This window comes from Xyrauchen texanus, chromosome 42, assembly GCF_025860055.1.
Source record: "Xyrauchen texanus isolate HMW12.3.18 chromosome 42, RBS_HiC_50CHRs, whole genome shotgun sequence".
NCBI lineage: Eukaryota > Metazoa > Chordata > Actinopteri > Cypriniformes > Catostomidae > Xyrauchen > Xyrauchen texanus.
The window spans coordinates 28,628,005-28,655,787 of NC_068317.1; the positions used below are offsets into that span (position 1 = coordinate 28,628,005).

General features: G+C 36.2%; 2 protein-coding genes across 5 annotated transcripts in view; one reads left to right on the forward strand and one right to left on the reverse strand.

Moving 5' to 3' along the window:
- The first annotated feature begins 1,435 nt into the window (after positions 1-1,435).
- atg9b (autophagy related 9B) lies at positions 1,436-18,822 on the forward strand. 2 transcript variants are annotated; one of them, XM_052114946.1, is made up of 15 exons: positions 1,436-1,507; positions 1,989-2,139; positions 2,373-2,416; positions 3,315-3,379; positions 3,496-3,666; positions 7,260-7,401; positions 8,602-9,350; positions 9,711-9,864; positions 11,549-11,728; positions 12,076-12,321; positions 14,172-14,413; positions 15,481-15,583; positions 15,690-15,768; positions 15,899-16,072; positions 18,188-18,822. In XM_052114946.1, the coding sequence occupies exons 2-14, from the start codon at positions 2,031-2,033 to the stop codon at positions 16,051-16,053; spliced, it is 2,439 nt and encodes an 812-aa protein (XP_051970906.1). In that variant the 5' UTR covers positions 1,436-1,507; positions 1,989-2,030; the 3' UTR covers positions 16,054-16,072; positions 18,188-18,822. The 2 variants fall into 2 exon arrangements, with proteins under 2 accessions (XP_051970906.1, XP_051970907.1); XM_052114947.1 differs by lacking the exons at positions 1,436-1,507; positions 1,989-2,139; positions 2,373-2,416; positions 3,315-3,379; positions 3,496-3,666 and adding an exon at positions 5,954-6,085.
- A 5,203-nt stretch (positions 18,823-24,025) lies between these two features.
- The window catches only part of asic1c (acid-sensing (proton-gated) ion channel 1c), an 86,231-nt gene continuing 82,473 nt past the window's right edge, over positions 24,026-27,783 (reverse strand). For all 3 annotated transcript variants that reach the window (XM_052114951.1, XM_052114950.1, XM_052114949.1), the window contains one exon: positions 24,026-27,469. In XM_052114951.1, the coding sequence (XP_051970911.1) occupies positions 27,365-27,469 (105 nt within the window). In that variant the 3' untranslated portion in view covers positions 24,026-27,364. The remainder of the gene's footprint in view (positions 27,470-27,783) is intronic.

The following is a 27,783-nucleotide window of genomic DNA, read 5'->3' on the forward strand; positions in this document are numbered from 1 at the left end:
GTAACACCCGATATATAGACGCACAAAATAAAAAAGTGGGGGGAAAATAAATGGGCTAAATTATATGAAACCATACTTGTTTAAAAGATGAGTTGTCGGCTTAATTACTTTTCAGCAACTTTCTGGCATCAAGATACCAGGACAGCTCCATTTTATAAACATATGGTTGTCTACATTAGACAAATCTACATTAGGACAAATATTTTAACAAAAGCAATCAATTATTTAAAGGTGTACTCAGTTTGTTTTTTCCTCATTAAAAAATGTGTACTCCTTAAAAAATAAATAGTAATTTTGAAACATTTTTATAAAACCATGAGCACTCAGAAGAGATGAAGACTCTAGTCATATCAGTAACCTCATAAATGCTGTTTTATTCTGCATGGAGAGGGTCCACTCATGGGGGCGGCCATGTTAGAATCACATGACCTTATGCTGCTCTTAGTACCTTCCCTGTTATTGGACACTTTTACTCATGAATTAAATAATCATGGCTAACTGAATAGTGAATGTATGGCATCGCTAACTGAAAACTTTTGTGTTTGAATCATGCTGCATCCAGGAAGTGTCAGTGTAAGTCCAAGATGACATGCATAAAAATTATTTAATGCACTTTTAAAACAAAAGTAAAATACAGAGTAATTCAACCATAGAAAAAATTTAGCTAGTCAGTGTTAAAAGTGATCTCTCTTTAGCATGTACAAAATTTTGAACAAGACATTGATTAGAAGAATTCCATGAAAATAATATAACATATACTCTGGATATATACATATTCCTCAAAAGCCGTCATTCCTCAAAACAATGATTGACTTACGAGTTTCTATAGAAAGGGTTTTTTTTTTTTTTTATTGCCATTTTGTTTTACCTAATATTGACCTTTAGACATGTCAGTCTATTGTATACTTTGGCAACTCAAAAACAAACACAAAAACAATGTTAAGCCTATTTTAATGAACCAAATAGCTTTCAGAAGTGTTTGATATAATGGCAAGGGATTTTCTAGTAACAAATTAGCAATTTAGCATGATTACTCAAGGATACGGTGTTGGAATGATGGCTGCTGGAAATTGGGTCTGTCAAGGTTTTATCAAAAATGACTTTTTTCAAATAGTGATGGTGCTGTTTTTTACATCAGTAATGTCCTGACTATACTTTGTGATTAATTGAATGCCACTTTGGTGAATTAAAGTTTCTTTTGCTGTTTCGGAAGGAATTTATAATTAAATATACTGTATATATAAAATATGTATATTAAAAAAATATACGTATATATATTTTCTGGCTCCAAAGCATTTTTACTTTTCTTAAATAACTTAAAAAAAATACTGTATTGTGCAGTACATAAATATAAAAAAAAGAAAAGCAAAAACAAAACTACACAGAATATGTTAAAAGTCTTCCCGGAAGTGACGCCACAGGAAAGCAAAGTGACGTCTAGCGATGTTTGTTGTCATATCTGTTTTTGTTGTGAAGAGCAAAGGCGAGGATCATCGTTACTCGGATGGTAAGAGTCTTTTTTTTTCCGATCTTTATATCTGTATAGTTTTCATTTAATTGAAATATTTTTAATATAAAAATACAAATGATTGACGATACAAATAATGATCAGTTTTGCCTGAATGAGTTTCATATTTTATAGTTATCTGTTCAATGCAATCTGTGAAACACATTACTGTTTTGAGGCACTCATAATAAACGTTATTTGATGCAATAATCATTCTCTTATTAATAATGCTCAGATTTGCGTGTCAGTATGATCTGTGGAGGTAAAATGTCGCGGTGTAATGATGCAATAGAACCTGTCCTTGACATAACTGCATCTAAACAGGACATGTGATTATGATTTTGTCATAAATATAAAAATCAAACATAGCAGTGATAATGTGAGTTTATTTTATCAAGGGACCACATTCATTTTTAAATGTTTTTTGTGTTTGTTTTTTTATTGTTATAACTTAAATGATGTTCAAGCAATATCTGTCCAGGATCTATGGTGAACATCATAGAGAGGTAGAATGTAAAACAGGATGGCTGATTTTGAAACGTATCAGGAGTATCAGCGTATAGAAGACTATGATGAAGACTCACCCCAAGGAGAGGAAGACTTACTTATTCATGTGTCAGAGGGTAGACGAGGTCATTATTGTTCATTTTTACATTGCACAACAATACACAAATGATTACTCGATGTCTACTGTAATAGTTAAGCCCATATTTAGACTCAAAGTGAATTTCATGTATGTGTATAGACATGTGTAGTGCTCAAATTAGCTTATACGTTAACATGTTGAAATATAATGTCAGACAAGACTGAATACACTATTCTTTCTTTATCAATTGACTGACAACGATTTCTCATTACATTGTAGACCCATGGCATCATATCAAGAACCTCGACAATTTCTTCACAAGAATATCCTTTATAAATCAGTGAATGGATCAGTATGATAATATGACATCATTTATGTGGTTGATGCTCAGAGGCTCATTCTAAAACAGCAGTTCTCAACTGGTTTGCTTCAAGACCCATTTTGCATTGGACATGGAGTGGTGACAAAATACAATATTACAATTATTAACATACAAAAGTAATCAAAAATGTCCTTAAAATCAAACATTGAAATGTGTTAAAACTATCATGAACTGCATAATTATGTGACATTTTTTTTAAAGTACATAAACAACAGCAGAAAATTGATGAACCAGACTAACACATAGAACCGGGCCAAATATTGTATTAGCATTAGCCATATTACTAAGTGACAGATTAATTTGTGTTGATATACTGTAGAGTTTGATTGGATGCATAGGCTTATATATTAACAACAGAAGATACGGAAGTGTTTCCTCCAATCAAAAAGCAGATAAGCCTTAAGATAAGAATTTTGCATTACTAAGTAACTATGCATGATTTTATGGATATTTACATTTTATTATTTGCATTGAGCTTTGTTTTTGTCTCCTGCTGTCTGTTACCCAATCAAAACAGGCCTGCGACCCTTTTTGGGTTGCGTTCCCACCAGTAGAGAACTGCTGTTAAAATGTTATATTCTTTTTGTCCAAAAATAAGCAGTCATGGAATAGCTATAAACTAAAGAATCATTACTGTTCCAGTAGGCTACAATTTTCTCAGAATTGGTTTATGATGGTGCTCACACAGTCTCTTTCATAAGAACACACTATTTTATTCATCACAAGGGATTAATATGATACGCTTTGCCTCTGTACACAAATGGCAAAACAATGTTGTACTTCTTTAAAACTATTTAATCTATTACTGTAATGTTAGCATCCTTAATCAATGTTTCTACATCTATCATTTCCATCAGAAGAATGGATTTACCTGCATGGTGTTGTCAGAGGTTTTTGAACTTGTGTAAGTCGCTTTCATTTTATTGTTTGGCAATTGATAGACAGAGCGGGTTTGGGAACATATCACTTAAAATGCAAATGTTACATTGATTTAATCACATTTTGCATTCCTGTATTCAGGCAATTCCTGTTTGTGGTCACGTTTACAACTTTCCTCTTCAACTGTGTGGAATATGATGTTCTCTTTGCCAACCGAGCGGTCAACCACACGGGCCAGAGTCTCGGTCCCCTGGACAGGAACAAGGTCACACTTCCTGATGCTATTTTACCCAGTGAGCAGTGTATTGAGAGGTCAGTGTGTCCACTCTCTACAGGCACATAAAACTGGGAAAACCTGGTTGTCCTCATTTTGGGGTTTGAAATCGACTTTTGCTTGTTGAATAGCTTTGGTTACACTGATGTTTAATTTAACAAACACATTGGTTTAAACTTTCTTCATACTGAAAATCACTTTAAACTTGCAGAAAAATGTCTAACTTTTCAACAGGGTTCCAGTGGTCACGGAAAACCTTAAAGGAATATTCCTGGTTCAATTGAAGTTAAGCTCAGTCGACAACATTTGTGGCATGATGTTGATTACAACAAAAAATTATTTTGACTCATCCCTCCTTAAAAAAAAAAATGCAGAAAAGTAGGTTACAGTGAAGCTTACAATGGAAATGAATAAGGACCATTTTTGGAGGGTTTAAACACAGAAATGTGAAGCTTAACATTTTATTAAAGCACTTACCGGTACATTAATTCTTCTGTTAAAACTCATGTATTATTTGAGCTGTACATGTTTTGGTAAAGTCATTTTTGGGTTTGTTGACATTACATCATCATTACATCATAACCAAATCTGGCTATAGGTTAGTAAAAGGTTAGTAAGGGATTTTATCACATTTAAATCATGTTTACATGCATTTTGTTTATGTCTTGTGTCTATACTTTTGAAAAAATTAAGTATTTTAACGTTCAAATATTGGCCCCATGTACTTCGCCTGTAAGTGCCATACTATAACCTCGTTTTCTGCTTTTGGAGGGCCAGGCCAAAATGTATGTTTGTGGTATTCAAAATTATGCCACAATTGCTGTCGACTGAGCTTAACTTGTATTGAACTTGGAATATTCCATTAAAGTATCTTAATCTTAATAAAAATTTAATTCATACAATCTTAAGAAGTCATGGAGATTTGTATATTGACTAAAAAGTCATAGTAAAAGAGTTATTTTCCAAAATATTCAATAGAATTTTTAATTCTTCATAGAATTTACTAATAAAATTAGAATTAATGCAAGACATTGCTCTTTGTGTGTGGAATCTCTGCAACAAGATTTTTTAAAAATCATTATAAATAATTCATTTTTAATATCGTTATCCATTAATAACGGATGGCCATAAAAACCAAGGCAATTCATTGGTGTTTGGGAACCCATCCAAATTTTATGCTTATTTCTTATCAAACAAAGTTTTCATATAGTATATATACACTACTGGTCAAAAGTTTTGAAACACTTACTAATTCTTTATTATATATATTTTTTCTTCACTTTTTTATGGAGTTTGTACAGAAATAATCATTCCAGGAGCACAGTGGAATTAAATAGCTCTGGTCATGTGACTATTTTCACCACTCATACAAAACATTCTGCACTGTCATTTACAATTGACTTCTGCAAAATACATCAATAACTCCTTTTAAACCTGGTCACAATTGTAACTGGTGGGATTAAATGGGTTGACAGTGTAGATTACCTGCAGAGTTCCAGCAATGTCTCCAACTTCTGTATTGGCTTGTGCACTATCAAACAGAGACACTGTGACAGAACCTTGTAGATAGAAGCAGGGTTTCCATTAGCCGGTAATCCGTACCGCTGCTCCCTATACGCATATTACGCATATTACGCAGTCTGTGTAGGGCACCAACTCCCTAGGGGGCACCAGAAACTCCACCGGCTGCCTTTACTGACACATTTTACTTTGTTCAAGTACCCGGTAGCAGTCATGGAACATAGACGATCACCTCGCGCTCACATTTTCACTCGCACCGCTCCTCGAAACTTTCGTACCGCGCCTCGCATTGCAAGGCAGGTGGTCAAATGTCAGCTGTCTTGCCGCCGCAATCATGTTACAAAGTTCTGAGCTCTGTCTGTGCATTGCGGGTATGTTCGTTCTACTGCTGTGCAGGTTAATGCATGTGACATTAGCGGCGTTTGAACAAATTGACTCGCCTCTCAAGAACTACAGTTTATTCAAAGGTCATATTATGTGTTAACGGCGTTAAAAAAAATGTGGCGTTTAAGAAAATGTGGCGTTAACTTGTTAACTTCGACAGCTTTTTATATATATATATATATATATATATATATATATATATATATATATATATATATATATCAATCATACTGTTCCATTGGCTGTCCTGAAGGCCATAGTCAATTTAATGCGGGCAGCTATAGGTAGCCAGTGGAGTGAAATCAAGAGTGGGGTGACGTGAGCCCTCTTTAGCTGGTTGAAAACCAGATGCACTGCTGGACCATCTGCAGTAGCTTAGTCATTCTAGCTGGGAGGCCGGCCAGCAGAGCATTGGAGTAGTCCAGTCCTGAAATGATCAGAGCTTGGACCTGGAGCTGTGCAGCATATTCAGACAGAAAAGGTCTGATTTTCCTGATGTTGTAAAGCGTGAATCTGCAAGACTGGGCGGTTGATGAGATGTTGGCAGTGAAGGTAAGCTGGTCATCTACTCCCAGATTCCAGGCTGTTCTGGTTGGCGTTAGTGTAGTTGAACCAAGATAAATATATATATATATATTTGACATGGTTCTTGGATGTTACATTTGATGGCTGTATCATACGTTCCACTTCAAACACACATTGTGTTCAGCTTTCAAATGTTTTCAGATTTGTTATTAGTGTCTGCCTGTTTTGTCAAGCAAGCTCAATTTCTGTCGAAAGCAAACTTAACCTGGAGCACTAGGTGTGAACCTGAGTTGACTCCTCAGAGAGTAGCTCAGAATAAGCGATCTGTAAACAAGCATCTGATCTGTTGGAACATCAGGATGTTCTGCTCCAAGACTTTGGTATTCTATTTCTGTGGACGTAGATAAGACTGAAACTTTGTGTTACGTAGAGCTCAAGGGTTTTAAATAGATTGAAAGTGTGTGATGTGAGTCCATTTGACATTGGATATTTTTTGTTGGTGTACATTTCCTGGACACCTCTTGACCCATGTGCATTTTCAAGCTTTACCCTGCTGATTTAAAATGGTTCTGCTGGTCTTAGCTGTTTTAAGTAGGTCTAGCTGGTCTCCAAAAGTGCTTAAAAACCAATAAGCACCCCTCTAAAACCATCAAACCAGACTAGCTTGAGCGGGCAGGGAGGCCATTTATAGTAAGATATCCAGAAGAAATATATATCTTGTAGAAGTGTGTTCCTGTTGTTGATTTGTGCAACAACACAAACATATTAATATCATAACTTCATCCAAGTGCTTGTGCTTTCATAAAGTAATTAAGACTTTGTGATGTCATAAACATTTGAACTCTTGAGAGGCCATCCGATTTTATGGAGGTGGACTAGTGGTCAATAGATATGAGCAGGCAATCAGTAGGTACCAGTTTCAAACCTCACAAAATGCGATCCTTGAACTATGAACAACATTGTTCCCTTGAGCAAGATACTAACCCCAGGTTACTTCAGGGGGGGTTATCGTATCTCAGTGAAGTGACTTTTTTGCATATTTAGCTGTTTGGCATGTTTAGGTTGTTGATTCACAAGATGTTTTAGCAAGTGCAGTTCATTGTGTTATGGATGACTACATTGTTATTATGTCATAAATGTACCATGAGCAATGCCATAATCACCTGCTGTCATAATAATGAAATCTTTCTTACCCAATCAGGATTGAAGGCAACAGCTGGATCATCTTTCTCTTGATAATGGCAGCCATTTTTTGGGTCTATCGGCTCGTGAAGGTGATCTGCAATGTCCTCAGCTACTGGGAGATCCGGCAGTTTTATATTAAAGCACTCAAAATACAGATGGTAAGATATGCATGCACCATAGACATGGTACATGCGTTACGCCTTTATCGGACGTACAGTGGGGTCCAAAGTTCTGGAAATCTGAGAGTCAAAATCAAATTTAAACCTGAAAATAAACAAAGTTAATATGTTTGTACAAATGGTCTGATTTCCTTCCTTCCATTGAAGCACACAAGATGCTTTTTGGAACATTCTCAAATCATGCTGGATAACATGGATTATCAATAGACTGAGCGCATGCTGTCATTAAAAGAATTCTCCCATCATTTACTCACCCTCATGCCATCCCAGATGTTTATGACTTTATTTCATCTGCAGAACACAAATTAAGATTTTTCAAGAATATTTCAGCTGTGTAGGTCCATACAATGCAAGTGAATGGTGATCAAAACTTTGAAGCTCCAAAAAGCACATGCATGCAGCATACATGCACCATACGACTCCAGTGGTTTCATCCATGTCTTCTGAAGCAATCTAATAGGTTTTGGGTGAGAACGGGTAAAAAATATAACACATTTCTCTCTATAAATCTTCACATTTGCAGTTTCAATTATTACATTTTGGTCTGTTCTCACCCAAAAGCAAATATATCGCTTCAGAATACACTGATTTAACCACTGTAGTCTTATGGATTACTTTTATGTGCTTTCTGGAGCTTCAGAGTTTTGGTCACCATTCACTTGCGTTTAAAGGACCTACGAATTTAGATATTCTCCTAAAATCTTAATTTGTGTTCTGCAGAAGAAATAAAGTCATACACATCTGGGATGGCATGAGGGTGAGTATATGATAAGAGAATTTTCATTTTTGGGTGAACTATCCCTTTAAAGCAAAAGGGGTATGTACCAAATACTAAGAAATTCTGATTTATTTATTTTTTTTACTTTTTCAAATTGTTATACTGATGACATAATTTACAATTAAAAAAAGTTATTTAATTAGAAAAAATAGCAAAATAGTGGTCTCAGAGTTTTTGATCCCACTGAAGTTGCAGTCCTGAAGTCCTTTTAAATGTTCATGTTTACTGAAGTGTAATTATTTTGATAAATAAATTCTGAACTGCATCATTTGTTACACCACACTTACATAATTTCACACTACAATTTATAGACATTACATGCTTGTTCTAACATTTAAAGCACTATTTACTATAACTAAAGCACTCTTATGTATTTTGTTTTATTATTATATAACTTCCAGGACGAGTTATGTAACTTCTCGTGGCAAGAAGTTCAAGGCCGTTTGATTCACCTGCAGCGTGAGCAGCCCATGTGCGTCCAAAAGAGGGAACTCTCCGAACTGGACATCTACCACCGCATCCTACGCTTTAAAAACTACACCGTTGCCATGATCAACAAGTCTCTGCTGCCTGTCAGACTGCGCGTGCCCTTTTTCGGAGACATGATTTTCCTCACGCAGGGCCTAAAGTACAACTTTGAACTTATTCTTTTTTGGGGGCCCCTCTCGCTTTTTCAGAACAAATGGAGTTTACATCCCAAGTACAAACGGGCTGCGAACCGCCAAGAGCTTGCGAAACAGCTCAGCCGTGTTATATTGCTAACTGGCATGGTCAATCTTCTGCTTTGCCCATTCGTGGTGGTGTGGCAGGTGTTGTATGCGTTTTTTAGCTATGCCGAAGTCATCAAACGGGAGCCGGGAAGTTTGGGTGCTCACCGCTGGTCGCTGTACGGCCGGCTTTACCTGAGACACTTTAACGAGCTGGATCATGAGTTGCAAGGCAGGCTGGGTCGTGGATACAAGCCGGCCGCTAAGTATATGAACGCCTTTGTTTCTCCCCTGTTGGCGGTTCTGGCGAAGAATGTGGCTTTCTTCTCCGGCTCAGTGCTGGCTGTGCTGATTTTGTTGACAGTGTATGACGAGGACGTATTGACGGTGCAACACATTTTGACGGCCATCACTGTGCTGGGCGTTGTCATCACGATCACCAGGTACGTACCTGCTACCAGTCCAAATATGTATACCTCTTTACTAGATATGTGTATGCTAAAAGCAGTATGCCAATGGAGTAGGGATGCCCGAATCCTCAAAAATGATAAAAGAGTAGGCGAGAAATACCCAGATGATCTACTACATCTGGTGAGTGCACATCCACAGGACACAGTATCAGACATTTCATTCAAGAAACACCAGATGGCCTGAGGTCACATAATAAGTGTTGTTTGATGTGTTCAGCTAACCTTGTTACCTCCATACTTTTAATCTGACATAATGTACACTAAGTACCATGCTCTTAGCAAGGTCAGTTACACTGACCTGGACTTCATTAACATTGTCTCACACTCTTGCAGGTCATTTATTCCAGATGAACATATGGTGTGGTATCCTGAACAGCTGCTGCAGTGTGTCCTGGCCCATATTCACTACATGCCGGATCACTGGAAGGGCAATGGCAACAAGAGCGAGACTCGTGACGAGATGGCGCAGCTTTTCCAGTACAAAGCGGTGAGAACTTCAAAACATAGACAGAGCAATGCCATTTCAGACTGTCATTTAAAAATATATATTGCCTGGAGCTACCCTCTTTAGTCTTTATCTTAAACTAACTAGATTTTTACATTTTCGAAAGAAGGTGCAAAGTCTTGACGATATTCTAGTCCCTAGATAAAGCTTGGGTCACTCCTGCAATAAAAGTCTTAAAAAAGTACCACTTAAAAAAGTAACAGCACACCTCTCCTCAAAAGCTGCACAATTTAAAGTATCATTCATGTCCGTAGTGTAACGTCATTTTATTTTTCTTATTTTGCACACCTGTTCTCAGCTATTTGTCTTGCTTTGGTGCACCTGATCTTTAGGAATTCTTCACCTTCTTTTAGGTGTTTTTACTCACTATGTGCACTACTTCTGCCTAGTCAGTCAGTGCCTTAAGGGGCCATTCAAAGTCAGACTGAACGTGTTTGTGCAGTAAAAAAAGATACAGAACGCAGGTGTCTCAAGGAACATTTTTAAAAGTTCATGTTCTTTTTAACCTGACGTGACACAACACTCAAAGACATCCTTTTAGAGCATGTTTACATAGAAAAACAACTGAAAAACAGTGCAGATGGACAAAAAATTTGTTTGGCCGGAATGGCTTATAACAGGTTTAATTTCTGCATAAAGGGTATCTCCTAAAGGGATAGTTCACCCAATATAAAAAATTCTCCAATCATTTACTCACCCTCATGCCAGCCCAGATGTGTATGACTTTCTTTCTTCTGCAGAATACAGAGATTTTTGGCCCACACAACGCAAGTGAAATGTGATCAGAAATTTTAAGATACAAAAATCACATAAAGTGAAACATAAAAGTAATCCATATGACTCCAGTTAAATCTATATCCTCAAATGTTATATGACAGTTGTGGGTGAGAAACAGATACTCTAAATCTCCACTTTCACTTTTACATCTGAAAATGAAAGTTAAAGTGGAGATTTATAGTGAAAAAAGGACTTAAATTATGATCTGTTTCTCACCCACACCTATCATATCGCTTCTGAAGATATGGATTTAAACACTGGAGTCTTATGGATTACTTTTATGCTTTTTTATTTTTGGAGCTAATGTACAAAGGTCTGATCACCATTCACTTGCATTGTATGGACCTACAGAGCTGAGATATTCTTCTAAAAATCTCAGTTTGTGTTATGCAGAAAAAAAGATAAAGTCATACACACCTGGGATGGCATGAGGGTGAGTAAATGATGAGAGAATTTACATTTTTGGGTGAACTATCCCTTTAAGGAAACTGGCTTCCAAAGCACCATAATGTCACGTGTGATGTAAGAAATAGAAATATATTAAGTTGAAAACATGTTAAAAATAAAATGTATTAATGAACTGGCTGATTTCTTATTTCATCAGATGGCATCTTTATTCTTTCTACCCACACACAGGTTGTTTTTGTGGGATATAGGCAGTGCAGAGCACATCTACTCTGCGCTAAAAAAATAGACCAGATGGCGGCATCTTAGTAGACAGAGAGTTACACAAACTTTGGTGGACATGCATTGATGCCTTCCTACTTCTGGAAACTGCCTAATAAGGCATCCAAGGAGTTATTTTTTGCACCTGTTCTCCAGTTGGTCCTTTCACACCCGCACACATGCTTTCAGGGAGTTTCTCACAATTTTGCGCACCTGTTTCTAGGTCTTTATCTTGGAGGAGCTCCTCAGCCCCATAATTACCCCGTTCATCCTCATCTTCTCCCTAAGGAGCAAGTCTCTAGAAATCATCGACTTCTTCCGTAACTTCACAGTAGACGTTGCGGGAGTAGGCGACATATGCTCATTCGCTCAGATGGACATCAGACGGCATGGCAACCCACAGGTACCCACACGTCATGTTTGAACGATAGTAATGCTTCAGCTCGCAATGATGCAGTGCCCTGTGTTGAGTATTTATAGAATAAAAGGAGATGTTAGGTAGAAAAAAAAAGATGCAAAGGAAGTGAATGGTGACTGTGGCTAACATTCTGCCAGACATCTCCTTTGGTGTTCCACGGATGAAATAAAGTCATAAGGGTTTAGAATAACATGAGAGTAAGTAAATTATGATAGAATTTTCATGTAAGCTATTGCTTTAAATGAAGACTAACAGTGTAATTCAGGAGTCCATCGTTGCGTAAATAGTCAGGCAATCCAAAAGACTCAACGTTTTCATTTCCTCTCTCTCAGTGGATGTCCGAGGGTCAGACGGAAGCTTCGGTGTACCAACAGGCTGAAAACGGCAAGACAGAGCTGTCACTGATGCATTTCACCATCAAAAACCCTCACTGGCAGCCACCGCAGGAGAGCTCTGTGTTCATCAGTCACCTGAAGGAGAAGGTTCAACAGGATGCTCAGACAGGACCATCTCCTCAGCTGCTGCTGTCCGAAGCGCCTCTTTGTACCTCACTACTGTCTAATGAATCTGGAACTGGTGTAAGTCACAGTTGATCATTTTAGCCTCTGTTTTGAGGTAAAGTTTCCAGTGTTATGAATCATTTATAGCTGTTCCAAACAAAGTAGCTTCGGCATTCACAATGATTTTAGCATCCATAATGTGACATATTTCAGAGTGAAGAGTGGGACTTTATTTAATATATTAGGATTTTACTGGATCATGGTTGTTAGGTTGTTAGGTGTCCTGGCCAAATTCCCCCCATTGGCCTCTATCTATCATAGATAATCTCCATCCCTGAATTGGCTACATCACTCTACTCTCTCCTCTCCACCAATAGCTGGTGTGTGGTGAGCGTACTGGCGCACTATGGCTGCCATCGCATCATCCAGGTGGATGCTGCACACTGCTGGTGGTTGAGGAGATTCCCCCCATACTATGTAAAGCGCTTTGAGTGCCTAGAAAAGCGCTATATAAATGTTATATAGGAATTATTATTATTATATTATTGGTTGAGGCAAATTATGGGGAATGCCTTTAAAAAATCATTATACATCAAATATATTTTGCTTAAATAAAATAAAGGCTATTTTTAGGACCATTAAGAATGTTTACATTATTTCCATAAGCACATTTAATTGCAAATTCTCATTATTTTAATATTAAAATATGATTAACTGTTGTAACTCCCATGATTCTCATTAGATTCTCATTACTGTAATAGTACTTTTTACTACATTACAGTGAATAATTAATATAATACAGTGTTTTTTTATAAGTAAAGTATAATAAATTAAAGGCAGTATGACAAACGGCTATGATTTATACTTTTAAATGTGTGTGTGTATATATATATATATATATATATATATATATATATATATATATATATATATATATATATATATATATAATATAATATATATAATATTTTGTTTTTTGTGTAATGACAATGAACATTATTGCAAAAATATGAGATTCAACAACATAGCATTTTTCTCCAACAGTGTAGCTTTTGTTACCTCAGCAGAAAAGAGAAGTCATTTTAGAGCTGGAGAGATTTATGAGAGATTTATTACATTTTAATGAAAGATGAAAATATTATTTATTTATTTATAAGAATGTGTTTAATAGTTTTTGCACTGTAAGATCAGGGACATATATTAAGAAAGTTACATTTTATTTTTAGTGTTACTTTAATACAAGTTTTTAATAGAACTTGTATAGTATTATCTTATATCTTAATACACTGTATAAAGTAATACACCATTTGACACATTGACTCTCGTGTTGCTTTGCTGGGTTGCTCATTGATTTCATGTGTCCATGGAGTGTATCTTACAGTTTGGATTTTATAAATGTATACTCTGTATTTTATTCTACAGTTGTGGAAGTTCAGTGGTTACACCTATACAGTAGAAATCTTGAGTTTATTTATTGAGTGCGACATTTTTAGAAACACTTCATTGCAATGGGAAAATGAAAACCCTTCCTGTGGCATTCAGGATATTAAAGAACTGCCAGAATACATGAGATATTGACATTTCATTTAATGCCACTGAATTGTTTCGATGCCTGCTACCAGATTGCTTATTTCACAGCTCATAATCCTGAACGCAGTGCCGAGCACTCCAACTTCCACCATCTGCTTTTTGTTTCATTGGCAACACATTTTTCACTTCCCTAAATGAGGCAAATGCAGTGAGTTCTGAATAATTGAGACTATAATTAGTCTGTGATTTAAATCTGATATAAACCTGAAAAGAAAAAGTGTGCTGGTAGTGTAATTTGAATAAGAAAACAAACAAATATCTAATCCTTATTAGATTAGGAAAACAGCTTTTTTTAAAACAACCCTACTGTATGTTTTTGTATTTGTATTATCTTTCAGCCTGATAACCTGTTAGCCAGCGTGTTGGCTCACCCTGTACTGACTGCGTCCAGACTCCCTGGATGGAATCATCATCATTTTATCCCACAGAACAGCGCAGTCTCAGCAGCTGCCAGCGTCCTGGCATCCCTGTCTTCATCCCAGCAGCCCCATGCCGGGCGTTCGCGTTCACACACTCTCCTATCCTCCAGAGAGCATCAAGATGGCCCTATGTACTACAGTGAGCACACTGTGGGTGACAGGTAACTTATAAAACAGGCACTCCAAAAACTAGCAAACTGGCAATGCCAACACGTTTGTAATAAGTAGCCAGTCTCTAGCAATTTATGCCTTTACTAAATCACCCACACAGATGAAAGTCATCTTGTGAATAATTAACAAAAAACAGCAAGAATCTCTGTTCCAAAACCTAGTGAGCTGCCTTGCATTTTACTGCCTACATACTGTCAGTCTGTCTATCTATCTATCGATCGATCGATCGACCAAAATCACATTTGTCAGTACGTTCGGTTCTGTCAGTACGTTCAGATGGACACCACAAAAGCGGGTTATTGTGAGAATGTGGCTTACTGTAAGAAAGCTGGGTTCCTGTTTAAATGTAATGGATAAGCGGTGTACACTTTACTCTCATATATGTGCAGCTCGTTAGAAAGCAGCGTCCCCGTAGCAACGTAATCCCCACAACGCTTCTGTAAACAACAAACATGGCATCCGAGAAAGACTATGCTAGCTGAGGTAAGGGACATTCCATCATTTAAACTGGTGTGTATAAATGAGTATAGTTCACTGAGCATGTGGATATGCTCAGTGAACTCATTAATTACCTTCATTTAAATAATTGAATATTTGAATATAATTTTTTTTTAATGAGCTTAAATATTCGAATACCAAATTATTGATGAATGCCTATCCCTAATATATATATATATATATACATACATATACATATACATATACAGGCGTATGTCTGATACTCAAATTATGGCTGTCTAATCAAATTAATTACATGATAAGCAGAATAATTAATTGAATTACTCGCAATTGCGACAAAAACATGAAGGTGGTACTTCAAGCTTGAATTGCTTTTATGGAAAATAACTTTAAAAAACTGTTTAGATAGGCAGCAAACTTGGTTTTGGATTGGAGCATAAAAGATTACTTCGTAGACAATAGAAATTTGCAAATGCAATGCTATTTCTGGTCAAATGCATTGATAGCTTTAACTGTTCATGTTTTCTATACAGATATGTATGCAATTAAATTTTTGATTATGGCTTAATTTTGAAGCAATTAATTTGACCCTTTTTAGCATGTCCGCAAGTGACTCCAGGATGCTCAGCCAGTCCAAATCAGCCCTTGTGTCTGAATTTGCATCTGCTGAGATGAGCCTGCATGCTATATACATGCACGAGGTGAGTATTTGTACTGGAATATTAGAAACAAGCACATCAAACACAAACAAAAGGCTACATAATCCTACATAGTTTTCCAAAGGCTTTAACTCCAGTATTTCCACAGGTACATCAGCAGAAGACCCAGCATACATCTGGACTGCTTCAGTCCCCTGTGCCAATGAGGGATTTGAGTACTAATAGTGGTGAGCATTAGTATACATGTGGAGTTAAAATGATGTGCCATTTAGGATGTGCAGCTGTATTTCAGATAAGTCTACATCTCACAATATCAACATTAAGGCTTTAAACCAACTCTTCTTTTTTTCGTTCAAGGTCCTCAGATACTGTCTTCACAGACAGTCAGCCTGGTGCCGCCCACTTCTGGCCATTTGGGCGGCTGGGCTGAAGAAGAGGAAGAGGAGGATGGTGTTGAAGAGGAGATAAACACCAGCCCTGTGCCAGATCAGACCAGCAGAGGGAGCAGCTGAAGTGCCTTCAACCTTTATGGTGAGTTTAACACCACGTCACTTAGACATCTAGACACTTAGATTTGGTTCACTCCAAAAACAACACATTTTTATTCATGATATTAATCATTAAAGTGCAAAGTGCTCATTTTTAAAATCTGGAAATGTATTTCAACATCTAAGATTTAGTATTACAGATTTCTGGGACTATATTTCCGATATCAACACATTAAAGGTATCTTAAAAGGCTTTTTTACTACCTTTTACAATTACATTATAGATATCTGAAATTAACATTGTTATAGTGAAAACAAATGACCAATATCAAAAATTTGGATATTTAATAGTTTGAATTCAGTTGTTGATGTCAGGAATGGGCATTTGCAATAGTATATGCTGATATCAAGAATGAGCATTATAAGTAGAGAAAATTGAATTATATCTATATTTCATATCCCACACGTGATTAAATGGTATATATTTCAGCTTTTATTTCTTTCATCACATTCCCAGTGGGTCAGAAGTTTACATACACTTTGTTAGTATTTGGTGGCATTGCCTTTAAATTGTTTAACTTGGGTCAAACATTTTGGGTAGCCTTCCACAAGCTTCGCACAATACGTTGCTGGCCCATTCCTTCAGACAGAACTGGTGTAACTGAGTCTGGTTTGTAGGCCTCCTTAATCACACACTTTTTCAAATCTGCCCACAACATTTTTTATCGGGTTGAGGTCAGGGCTTTATGATGACCACTCCAATACCTTGACTATGTTGTCCTTAAGCCATTTTACCACAACTTTGGAGGTATGATTGTGGTCATTGTCCATTTGGAAGACCCATATGTGACTGAGCTTTAACTTCCTGGCTGATGTCTTGAGATGTTGCTTCAATATATCCACATAATCTTCTTTCCTCATGATGCCATCTATTTCGTGAAGTGCACCAGTCCCTCCTGCGGCAAAGCACCCCCACAACATGATGCTGCCACCCCTAAGCCTCACAGTTGGGATGGTGTTTTTCAGCTTGCAAGCCTCACCCTTTTTCCTCCGAGCACATCAATGGTCATTATGGCCAAACAGTTCAATTTTTGTTTCATCAGACAGAGGACATTTCTCCAAAAAGGAAGATCTTTGTCCCCATGTGCACTTGCAAACTGACTTTTTATGGCGGTTTTGGAGCAGTGGATTCTCCCTTGCTGAGCAGCCTTTGAAGTTATGTCGATATAGGACTTGTTTTACTGTGGATATAGATACTTGTCTACCTGTTTCCTCAAGCATCTTCACAAGGTCCTTTGCTGTTGTTCTGGGATTGAATTGCACTTTTCACACCAAACTACGTTCATCTCTAAGAGACAGAATGCATGTCCTTCCTCAGCGGTATGATGGCTGTGTGGTCCCATGGTGTTTATACTTGCGTACTATTGTTTGTACAGATGAACGTGGTACCTTCAGGTGTTTGGAAATTGCTCCCAAGGATGAAACAGATTTTTTATGAGGTCTTGGCTGATTTCTTTAGATTTTCCCATGATGTCAAGCAAAGATTCACTGAGTTTGAAGGTAGGCCTTAAAATACATCCACAGGTACACCTACTATTCAGTACACCTCCTATCAGAAGCTAATTGTCTAAAGGTTTGACATCATTTTCCAAGCTGCTTATAGGCACAGTTAAATTAATGTAAACTTCTGACCCACTGGATTTGATATATAGTCAATTCAAAGTGAAACAATCTGTCTGTAAGCAATTGTTGGAAAAGTTACTCGTGTAGATGTCCTAAAAGAATGCTGTAATTTACTCAATATAATCAATAGATAAAAATGTTTTGTGTCAGTATATATTTTTATGAAGTTTCTGAAAACTGTGGTGAACATTTTGTGGTGCTGTGTGGCAAATGTTAAATCTTCTTTGTTAATAATTTGTACAGTATTTAACATTTAGACAAATATCTTATTACCAGTAGTTGAGAAATGTATTTTACATATTTAGAAATAAATAGGCAGTAAATGTGGGTTCTTGAATTATGACGAATATATGAAGATCCATAAATCTACAAAGCAGTTATTATTAGTGTACCGTAGCAAAATGACAGAATCTTTTGTCAGTATTTATATTATTCTTAATGTTTGATACATAAATATGTATTTTTCTTGTTTGCAGTCTTTGCATTCGTGTTTGGGAGGAATGGTGTGGCCTTACTTTAGTTTGAAACCATTTGATCGAGCATGTTGGACATTACACTACACATGCAGTTCACGGAGCGCGTCTGAGCAGTTCAGTTCTCTGGACACGTTGTCTTCCAGAACTGTTGTGATGGACTGCAAGAGTGTCTGCCACCTCCCCTCTCTCTTTACACATCAAATAGATTTCAATTTAAGACTGCTGTGTGTGCTGGAGTGTATGCTATACTTTCAGACCATGGCTGTAGGTTTTTGTTGGTGTATGGCATAAGATGACATTTCTCGTCTTTAAAGAACTGGCGGCAAATGTTGAGTCAGGACCCGAACATGGCACATGTTTTATACAGTATTTTATTTCCTTTTCTTTCATGCAACATTTGTTTTATATGGGTTAGAGCAAGTCACATTTTGCGCTTCTCTGATTCAACTGACAGGAGTGTTTTATGGGTGGTATTTATTATGAAGCGCTGCACTGGTTGTATTGTTAGTTTCAGTTTAGCTTTAGAGCCCCAGCGAACACAGAAAAATATCAGTAAACGAATGAATGAATGAATGAAAGTAATATCATGACAATAAGAAAAAATGCTAACACTTTTTAAAATAAGGTTTTGTTTGTTAACATTAGTAAATGCATTAGGTATTACTAACAGTTTATATATATATATATATATATATATATATATATATATATATATATATATATATATATATATATATATATATATATAAACATTTTTACAGCATTTATTATTAATCTGGTTATTGTGCATAAACTAATGTAAATGTATACATTTAATTTAAAAGATGCATATGTTGAAATTAACATTAATGAAGATTTATAAGTGCTGTAAAAATGTTGCTCATCATTAGTTAATGGTAACTAATGTAGTTAACTAATATTAATGAATACAACCTTACTGTAGTAGTGTTAGCAAAAAGATATATACTATTCTTAACACGTCAGCTTTCTCCTTAAGAGATATAATATATCAAATTAATGCTTTTAAAAAAATGTCCAAATTAAAAATTGTATTTATTGGAGCAAAAGTAATTTTTGACAAATCCTAACAACCTTTAAACCTATAATAAAAAAATAAAAAGTACATATAAAACAAAGTGTCTTATTTTTGCAGTTTGTTTAAAAAGTAGGTCTGTAATAAAAGTATTGAAACTCTAGCGGTAATTTGTCAACTTTAACAAGCTTAAAAATGGTTAAAAACATTTTTGTGTTTGGAAACAGTTCAAACGTACCATAATTAGACAGATCTTAATATCACTACATTCATGGATTTTTGTTTAAAAATAATGCTGAAGCTATAAAGAATGATTATTTAACTATCAAACTAAAACATGTTTGCATTAATGTGGGAAACAAATGAAAGGAATCATTGACCCAAAAATGAAAATTCATCGCTTACTCACCCTCATGCCATCCCAGATATGTGTGACTTTCATCTGCTCAACTCAAATTAAGATTTTTAGAAGAATTTTTCAACTTGGTCCAATACAATGCAAGTGAGCTCCAAAAATCACATAAATCAGCATAAAAGTAATCCAAAGACTCCAGTGGTTAAATCCATGTCTTCAGAAGTGATACGATAGGTATGGGTGAGAAACCGATCAATATTCAAGTCCTTTTTTACTATAAATTCTCCTCCCTACTCAGTCAGTCTCCACTTTCACATTCACATACTTCTTCTTGTGTTTTTAGTGATTCACATTCTTCATGCATGCCACCCCCCATTGGGCAGGGAGAAGAATTTATAGCAAAAAAAAAGGACTTAAATATTGATCTGTTTCTCACCCACACCTATCATATCCCTTCTGAAGGTATGGATTAAAACACTGGAGTTGTATGGATTACTTTTATGCTGCCTTTATGTGCTTTTTGGAGTGTCGACATTTTGGCACCAATTCACTTGCATTGTATGGACCTAAAGAGCTGAAATATTCTTACAAAAATCTTCATCAGGAAGAAAGTCCTACACATCTGGGATGGCATGAGGGTGAGAAAATGATGAGACAATTTAAATTTTTTGGAGAACTGTCCCTTTAAATGAATAAAATTAAAAAGTCCACATTTATTTATTTTTTTAAACTCTTCTTAAATCAAACCCTAACCAAAAAGTTGCATTGCTAAATCAAGACACATCAAAATATTCTATTTAGAGTTGCGTTTCCAACTTGTACAGCTGCGGCCCCCCTATGAGCTGCACAGGCACAATATTAAACCACTTAACCAGTTCAAATAGTGACTAGTAGAATAGTGATTTCATGCTTTCATGGCTGCCTGAAAAATCTCTGTATGAAGGTGTTATTTGTATCGTGTCAGGTTTTTAAGGTTGGTCCTGGATGTTTTGTTCTGTGTTTCCTGCCATTAACTGTCTCTCTATATTGATTCCCACATGAATGTACAATAGCACATCTAACAGGTGATCTTTCGGTCCATATCCCAAAAGTGTCCAGTTACGCTGTTGATATCTCGTGTCCAAGTCCAGACCCAAAACTTTAAGGGGAAATATTTGTGTGGTGCAACGAGTAAAATCTGTTTTTAAACTAGAACAAAACAATGTTTGTAGAGTTCATTAATCATTGCTTTCTCAAAGTGTAGGTAGGTTTGCCTCTAATATATCATGATCAAGAGAGCCCAAGGGCTTTTCGACAGTTTACACAAGGTATATGATGTACTGGCTTTGCCGAGTCCATGTTCAGTGCGACATGCAGAACTTCATGTGGTCTGAGCGTGTTCAGAAATCATCTACTTGAAATCTTCGAGCAAATAGCTGTGTCATATAGTGTCATATAGCTATAAATATGATAATGTAACGGCACCAATTCCATACCCAGACCGAAATACCTCCGAATGTACCTTAAAACCGTATATATGTACAGTATTTATTTGTGCGGCTGAGGTGTTATTTTGCCAGGATGGTAGCGAATGAACAAGATCGGGATGTTATTGCAGATTTGTTATTTGCAATGTCATGATATTATATGGCTTTTCCACACAATGAAAACAAAGATTGAACTGCTTGAAGTGAAACATGTGGTTTTACAGCTCTGTTATCTTAGTATTCTCGTAAACAGTCTGGGGTTGGACTGTGCCAGGTGCTATATATATATATATATATACTGTATATTTAATTTGTTTCAATATTTATGTTTGTTTTTTGTTTTGGACTTTGGAATTTGACTTTTTTTTTGTCTGATTGAAATAAGACTTTATCTGAAAATAAACTATACAAAAATCCACATTCAATGTTTTCATTGTATCATAACACAAAATCAAAGTCATGGCCAACCAATACATTTATTTATGATTTCACCCAAAAATGAAAATTCTGTCCTCATTTACTCACCCTCATGTTGTTTCAAACCTGTATGACTTTCCTTCCTTCGTGGAACATAAACGTCAGACTAATGTTGCCTTCAGGTGCTATCGGAATTATTGTAAATACGTGTTTCCTACTCGGAAGTTGCACGTAATTGCCGCCTCATGTCTTAATTACGATAGTTTAACAGATCATTTCGATACCCAAGTGTCCAAATTGGGAGAACACATCAACATTCAGCACGTAGGAGGAGAGTACAGTTTTAATAATGGATTTATTCATTTTTCTAAATGCAGCTATTATTGTTTGTCATTTCATATACAGTAAATTGACATATATCAGTACCTATTTGATGCTAATTGTAAATTTTTCAGAGACAAAATAGCTCGTATTTGACCAAAATAAAGTCATCGTCAGCCACTTGACTAGTAGTGTTTCCCAGCCTTTTTCCTGCCACGGCACAGCACTATCCCACATCGGCTAAACATCGTCAATATCTTTCCTTTTCAAGAACTTATTCGTGTTTTCTGTCAGAGTTTACTTGTAATGTTTGAAATTCGGTTATGCAAAAAACAAACATAATAAAAGTCACATACAGTGCTTGCATTAGACCTTCTCATTGTCAGTCATATTGATGGACAGGGTCGTAAAAATTCAGTCATAATCTATTATTACCCGTCATTTTAATTTTTATATTTTAATGATAATAAGACATTTAATAGCTTTTATTTTCATTCACATTTTCATTTTTAATCATGAACTCACAGGACGAGCATATAGCAGATTATGCATTTATTTATTTATGAAGAGAACAGATGAACAACAGAGACATGAAGCAGATTAATGTTTTTTCCCCCGCAGTGACCGCGGAGGCAACTAAAAAACGACATATGAACAACGCAAAATTCAAAAAACAAATATGATTAAACTATTAACAAAACACGTAAAAAATGAACTGGACAGAACTCAATCCACAACTCAAACCTTCCTCCTGGTCCGCATCGACTTAAACTTTTTGCTCGCCTGTGCATAATCAAACGCCTCAAGGGAGACTGATGCTGAGGCAATTGTCATTAGATTTTGTGTCTTTGTCTCAGACAGACGACTTCTCATGATTTGATAGCAGAAAGTAATAAAAATACTTGTTTATGTTTGTGTTTTCTTGGGGTCTGGGGTCTCTGATATTCGTAAACGATAAGGTAATATTCAATTAAAAGAAATTACGAGACATTCAATTTCTCTTCACAAATTTGGACAGTTTTTAAATATTTCTTGTTACTTAGTACTCTCAAAGACATTGGTGACGCAAAAACATGTTTAAAAAACACTTTGGTGTGACGTCCCTTCATAGACTTCAATGTATTCTGCAGCGCTGACGCGAGTCATGTGATGACCCTTTACGCATATAAATATCACTCCCTTTTCCACATTAATCATTGCTCTTCGCAATCACAAAATTGACCGATCGTGGTTTCAAAATGGCAAATGTCTCTGAAAGGTGAGGAGTTTGGATCCCTGAAATTATTAGTATTATATTTTTTCCATGCATTTATGTATTTTGTGGAATTTGATCATTTCCACGGCACACCTGACAATCTTTCATGGTACAGTGGTTGGGAAACACTGGACTAGTATGTATTAAGGTGTCAAACCCAAGAAATATGCATATATGGGAGTCGAAAATGAGCTGAAAGTGTCATAGAAGTCACAAAATTACGTGGTTGCACCAACAATTGCAGTTTTAATCTCACATATGCTTTGGTTGACACTACCGGTTACGTTTAGGTTTAAGGTCTAATGTTGGGTGGTAGGTTTTGTTGATTTAAAACTCAATAGAACATCATCCTTAAAAACACTTATCCATTTGGGAGAACATGAGATACTAGAGATACTATTTACTCATAATTGATTTAATCATTTGTATTATCCATTGACAAAGGGAACTAACATATTAGGGACTAAAGCAAAATATTTTACATTTCGGTTCGTTCTGATCAAAAACTGTATTTTTTCGTTCTGGATCAAAAGTTCTGGTGCCTCTTTGCCAAATGGTAACCGGTTAGAACAAAGTAAAAGAACGGTTAATAACGTTCTTTTTAAAATGACAGTACTCTGCGCTACGGGGTAAAGTAAAGCTTATTTTTAATTACAGATCTGCTTCTCAGTCAAAACCCGGCAACATCAAATCTAACAATAATTCAGTCAAGACTTAGAAACAACTGAGAGATTTACTTTTTACCTCTAATAATATTTTCCTTTTACCTGGATTAGCCATGCATGTATATGTAGAAATTATATATAGTTGTTAAAATGGTATTCATTCAGAAAATGCGACATCCACCATTTTTAGTCCCTGGTTAGTACAGTTATCACACAATGCTGATAATCTCAGTGACAATTGTCCAATATCGGCTCAATCGCAGTCAATTACCACAACCCAAGACAACAGCCGCTATGTGTACAGAATAAGTAGAAACAGACAACTAGTAAAGAGATGATTAAATATATTGTTTATTATACTGATGATTTACATAGTTTAAAATTGTGACACCTGTACTAGAAATCCTATTGTAGTTGATATAAATCAATGCAATAATACAGTGTAGTCAAGAACAGATAAAACAGCTGATGGAAGATGGATGAATTCTTTGTGATACTAGCCTATAATGCAATTATGCATCGAAGTGATGCAGAGCTACAGTGGCCACAAAATGTATTCGGACACTTCAGCAACACATAAAAATGGATGAATGTCACTGCATCAGATATATCAAATATCAAACCAAGTGGCATCTGCAAACAAATATAACTTTTGCAGTTACTTTTAACCAACTGGTGCTCAGATGGTTTTAGTGAATATATGAGGTGTCCCAGCAGAGTAACCACAGGTGTAGTTCATCAGATTAACAACAGACATGCTCCAATAACATTTGAAAAGTGCGCTTATAATGTCTTTATATAAAATAAATGCAGCTTGCTTTGATATTTTGTTATTCATTCATTTTTTAAACGTGACTTAAGTGTCCAAATACTCTTTGGGACCACTGTATGTTTACACATGTATATTTTATATACTGTGTGTGTGTGTGTGTGTGTGTGTGTGTGAGTGAGAGTGAGAGCGAGAGCGTGTGTGTGTGTGTGTGTGAGTGTTTATGAGTGTGTGTGTGTGTTTGTGAGTGTGTGTGTTTATGAGTGTGTGTGTGTTTGTGAGTGTGTTTGTTTGTGAGTGTGTGTGAGTCTGTGTTTGTGAGTGTTTATGAGTGTGTGTGTGTTTGTTTGTGAGTCTGTGTTTGTGAGTGTGTGTATTCCGGGTTCAATACAAGTTAAGCTCAATCGACAGCATTTGTGGCATAATGTTGATTACCACAAAAAAAAAAAGCAAAACACAATGGATGTGAATGGGGGCCAATTTTTCTGTGTTAAAATACTCACTGTTTCAAAAATATAGCCACAAGACTTAAACGATAAGTGTGTTAACATGATTTTACAGTGATAAAATCACTTACTAGCCTTTTCTGTGTTAAGTTATAGCCAAATTTTACAACTTAATCCTAAAACGACTGTAAAATTGATGATATAAAAGAGTGTAAACAACCACCCTACAATGTTAAAAGTGCACCCACTCCTCTTTCTTATATTTCTATTCATCAAAAACAGTGTCTCAAAATGAACGGTTTTCGTTTCTGCTCTAAAGTGACGTCACGTTTGAGCAGGCCTCGCCCACGACTGGTGACGGACTCCACCCTATTATCATAGATGCACCCCCGAGTGATCCACACACAGTCTGACATTTCTTTCCGTGCTGGAGCAGATATAGTGAGAATAATGATGTCTCAGCATCGTAAGCATCATAAGTGTTTTGTTGTTGGCTTTAAAAGTGAACATGAGAGTCTTCATGTACTCCCTGCATCAGAGCCACTGAAGACGCAGTAAACAAGTTTTGTTTTTGAAGGAAATGGGCCCCAAAACATTCAAAAATGTGTGTATGTTTGTGCAAATAATTTTAAAACAGACTGCTTTGTGAATGAGTGTCAATATAAAGCTGAATCAAAAATGTGATTCTCAAGCATGGATCAGTACAACTGTTCGTGTTCCAGCTTTATATCCTGAAGATGTAAGAATCGCACTTTATATTATGTGAATGTTTGCAAATTGCCTTTCATGATAGCTGATTCCACAGCTAATGCAGCTAAAGTTACCATTGTCTCTGATTGTATTCACAGAGACCAGATATACATATATATATATTCATACATATATGTCTGAATGCTGTCAGTCATATAGGTTCTGAATTGTTGTTGCTGTAATATCTGAAGCACAAGCTGTAAGCACAGCCCTCATCCGGAAAAGGGGTGGGGAGCAGCAGCTCATTTGCATTTAAAGAGACACACACGAAAACCTGAGTGTTTTTGATTCCACCCAAAAAGAGGCATTTACAACAAGGTATAATAAATGATCTGTGGGGTATTTTGAGCTGAAACTTCACAGAAACATTCTGGGGACACCTGAGACTTATATTACATCTTGTAAAAAGGAGCATAATAGGTCTCCTGTAAAACACCCCAAAATAGGCCCCCATTCATTCCATTGGCAGTGCTCCACAGTAACCTCAATTTTTGCTTTTTTTAAGAAAAGGAGGGACGAGTCTAAATACATTTTTGTGGTAATCAACATTATGTCACAAATGCTGTCGATTGAGCTTAACTTGTATTGAACCCGGAATATTCCTTTAACTTACAGGCAGAATGCTGAAATGCTCATGCTATGCAAATATAAGATATGAGTATATAACTTTTCAAGAGCTCTTCTGTGATTATGTCGATAGAATGTCCACATCAACACATTGCTTACAGTCTTTGCCACTTAAAATAAAGTATAAACATTAGCTCTCATGAAACCATATAGTTACAACCATTTGATTAACCGACTCATTCTTTGTATTCAATGCATTCGCTTTGGATCTGAATTCATACAGACAGTGAAGCTCTCACGTGAACCTTGCACTTATAAAACACACGATTCATAAATCGAAACATTCTTCAACGTCCTGTCTTGTCACTGTCCACTGAGGTTGAAACAAGTACGTAAATAGCATAATATTAGCTTGCCATAATCAAACGCTGAGCAAAGCATATTGCTGGTCACTCAGGTTGTGTTGAAAGTGTCCGTCTGTTTTCCTGACAGCTAATAATTAAGACTCGAAGGTAATATACAGTATTCATTAACACATTATGCATATTATTGCACTTATATACATACAATATGAATAAAGACATACATTCTGAATGATTACACATTTTTGAGTACTATCACAGGGCTGAATTCCATCAAACCGCAGCAAGTTTGTAGTTAAAGCACACGATTATTGTACAAAAACAAGTGCCAAAGGAGATTTCAATCTTGGCCAAACCAACTGTATCTTTAACAACTTTTGTGCAATCTTAGATCTGTTTAAGGCGGCTTGATCAATTTAGGCCCACATTGTTCATACAGTATTCAAAGCACAAAATACTCTCATGGATGAATTATTGTCACAGTATTGGCACGTTTGAAAGAAATGGCATAAAATCTACCAGGATTTTCACAATGGCAAAAAACAGTGGCTGTGATGTTGAGCTATGTTCATAAAACCTGAGTTTTGTTTTGGAAGTGTTGCCTATTTGTACTTCATGATAACATACTTCTATTCAGGAGTTGATCGATTATTTATTGAATCTATTTAACATACATCTTCTTGGACTTACACTTCTTTTGGAGTCTATTGGCTATTTCACAGTTTCCATTGTACCCTAAACTGTCCCAACGGGGTCCAGCCAATGATGTCATCAACAAGCGAACTCCTCAAAGTTGCCTATAGTCGGGTGACTAGGTAGCACATTCGGCGCGAATCCGAGACTGTCCGAGTGACTCCGGAGTGTGTCACATGTGCTCTGAAAAACAAGAAGTGGAACATTTGGAGGATGGAAATGAATTTGAGGTGAATTTATGCCAATGACACATTTATAACAGAAAAGACGTAGTATGAGCATGGAAATAAACAAATATAGGAAGTGAAATGATAAAGGGGAAGAGGAATGTGTATAAATGGGAAAATCGCGACCATAAGCAGCAAACAGAACATCAACAGATGATGCGGTTATGTCAAAATTGATAAAAAGGAGGAAAAATGCATGGATAAAGTGTGAATGAAGGGAGGCGGAAAAGGAAGAGATATTCTTTAGTCTTGATTTTGGAGGTTTGGAAG

What these genes read in the sequence shown, in the direction of transcription:
- atg9b (XM_052114946.1), top strand. Translation starts at nt 2,031, where the DNA reads ATGGCTGATTTTGAAACGTATCAGGAGTATCAGCGTATAGAAGACTAT. An exon ending in TCAGAGGTTTTTGAACTTGT is followed by an intron (nt 3,380 to 3,495) that starts GTAAGTCGCTTT and finishes TCCTGTATTCAG; the next exon opens with GCAATTCCTGTTTGTGGTCA. An exon ending in AGCTTTTCCAGTACAAAGCG is followed by an intron (nt 9,865 to 11,548) that starts GTGAGAACTTCA and finishes ACCTGTTTCTAG; the next exon opens with GTCTTTATCTTGGAGGAGCT.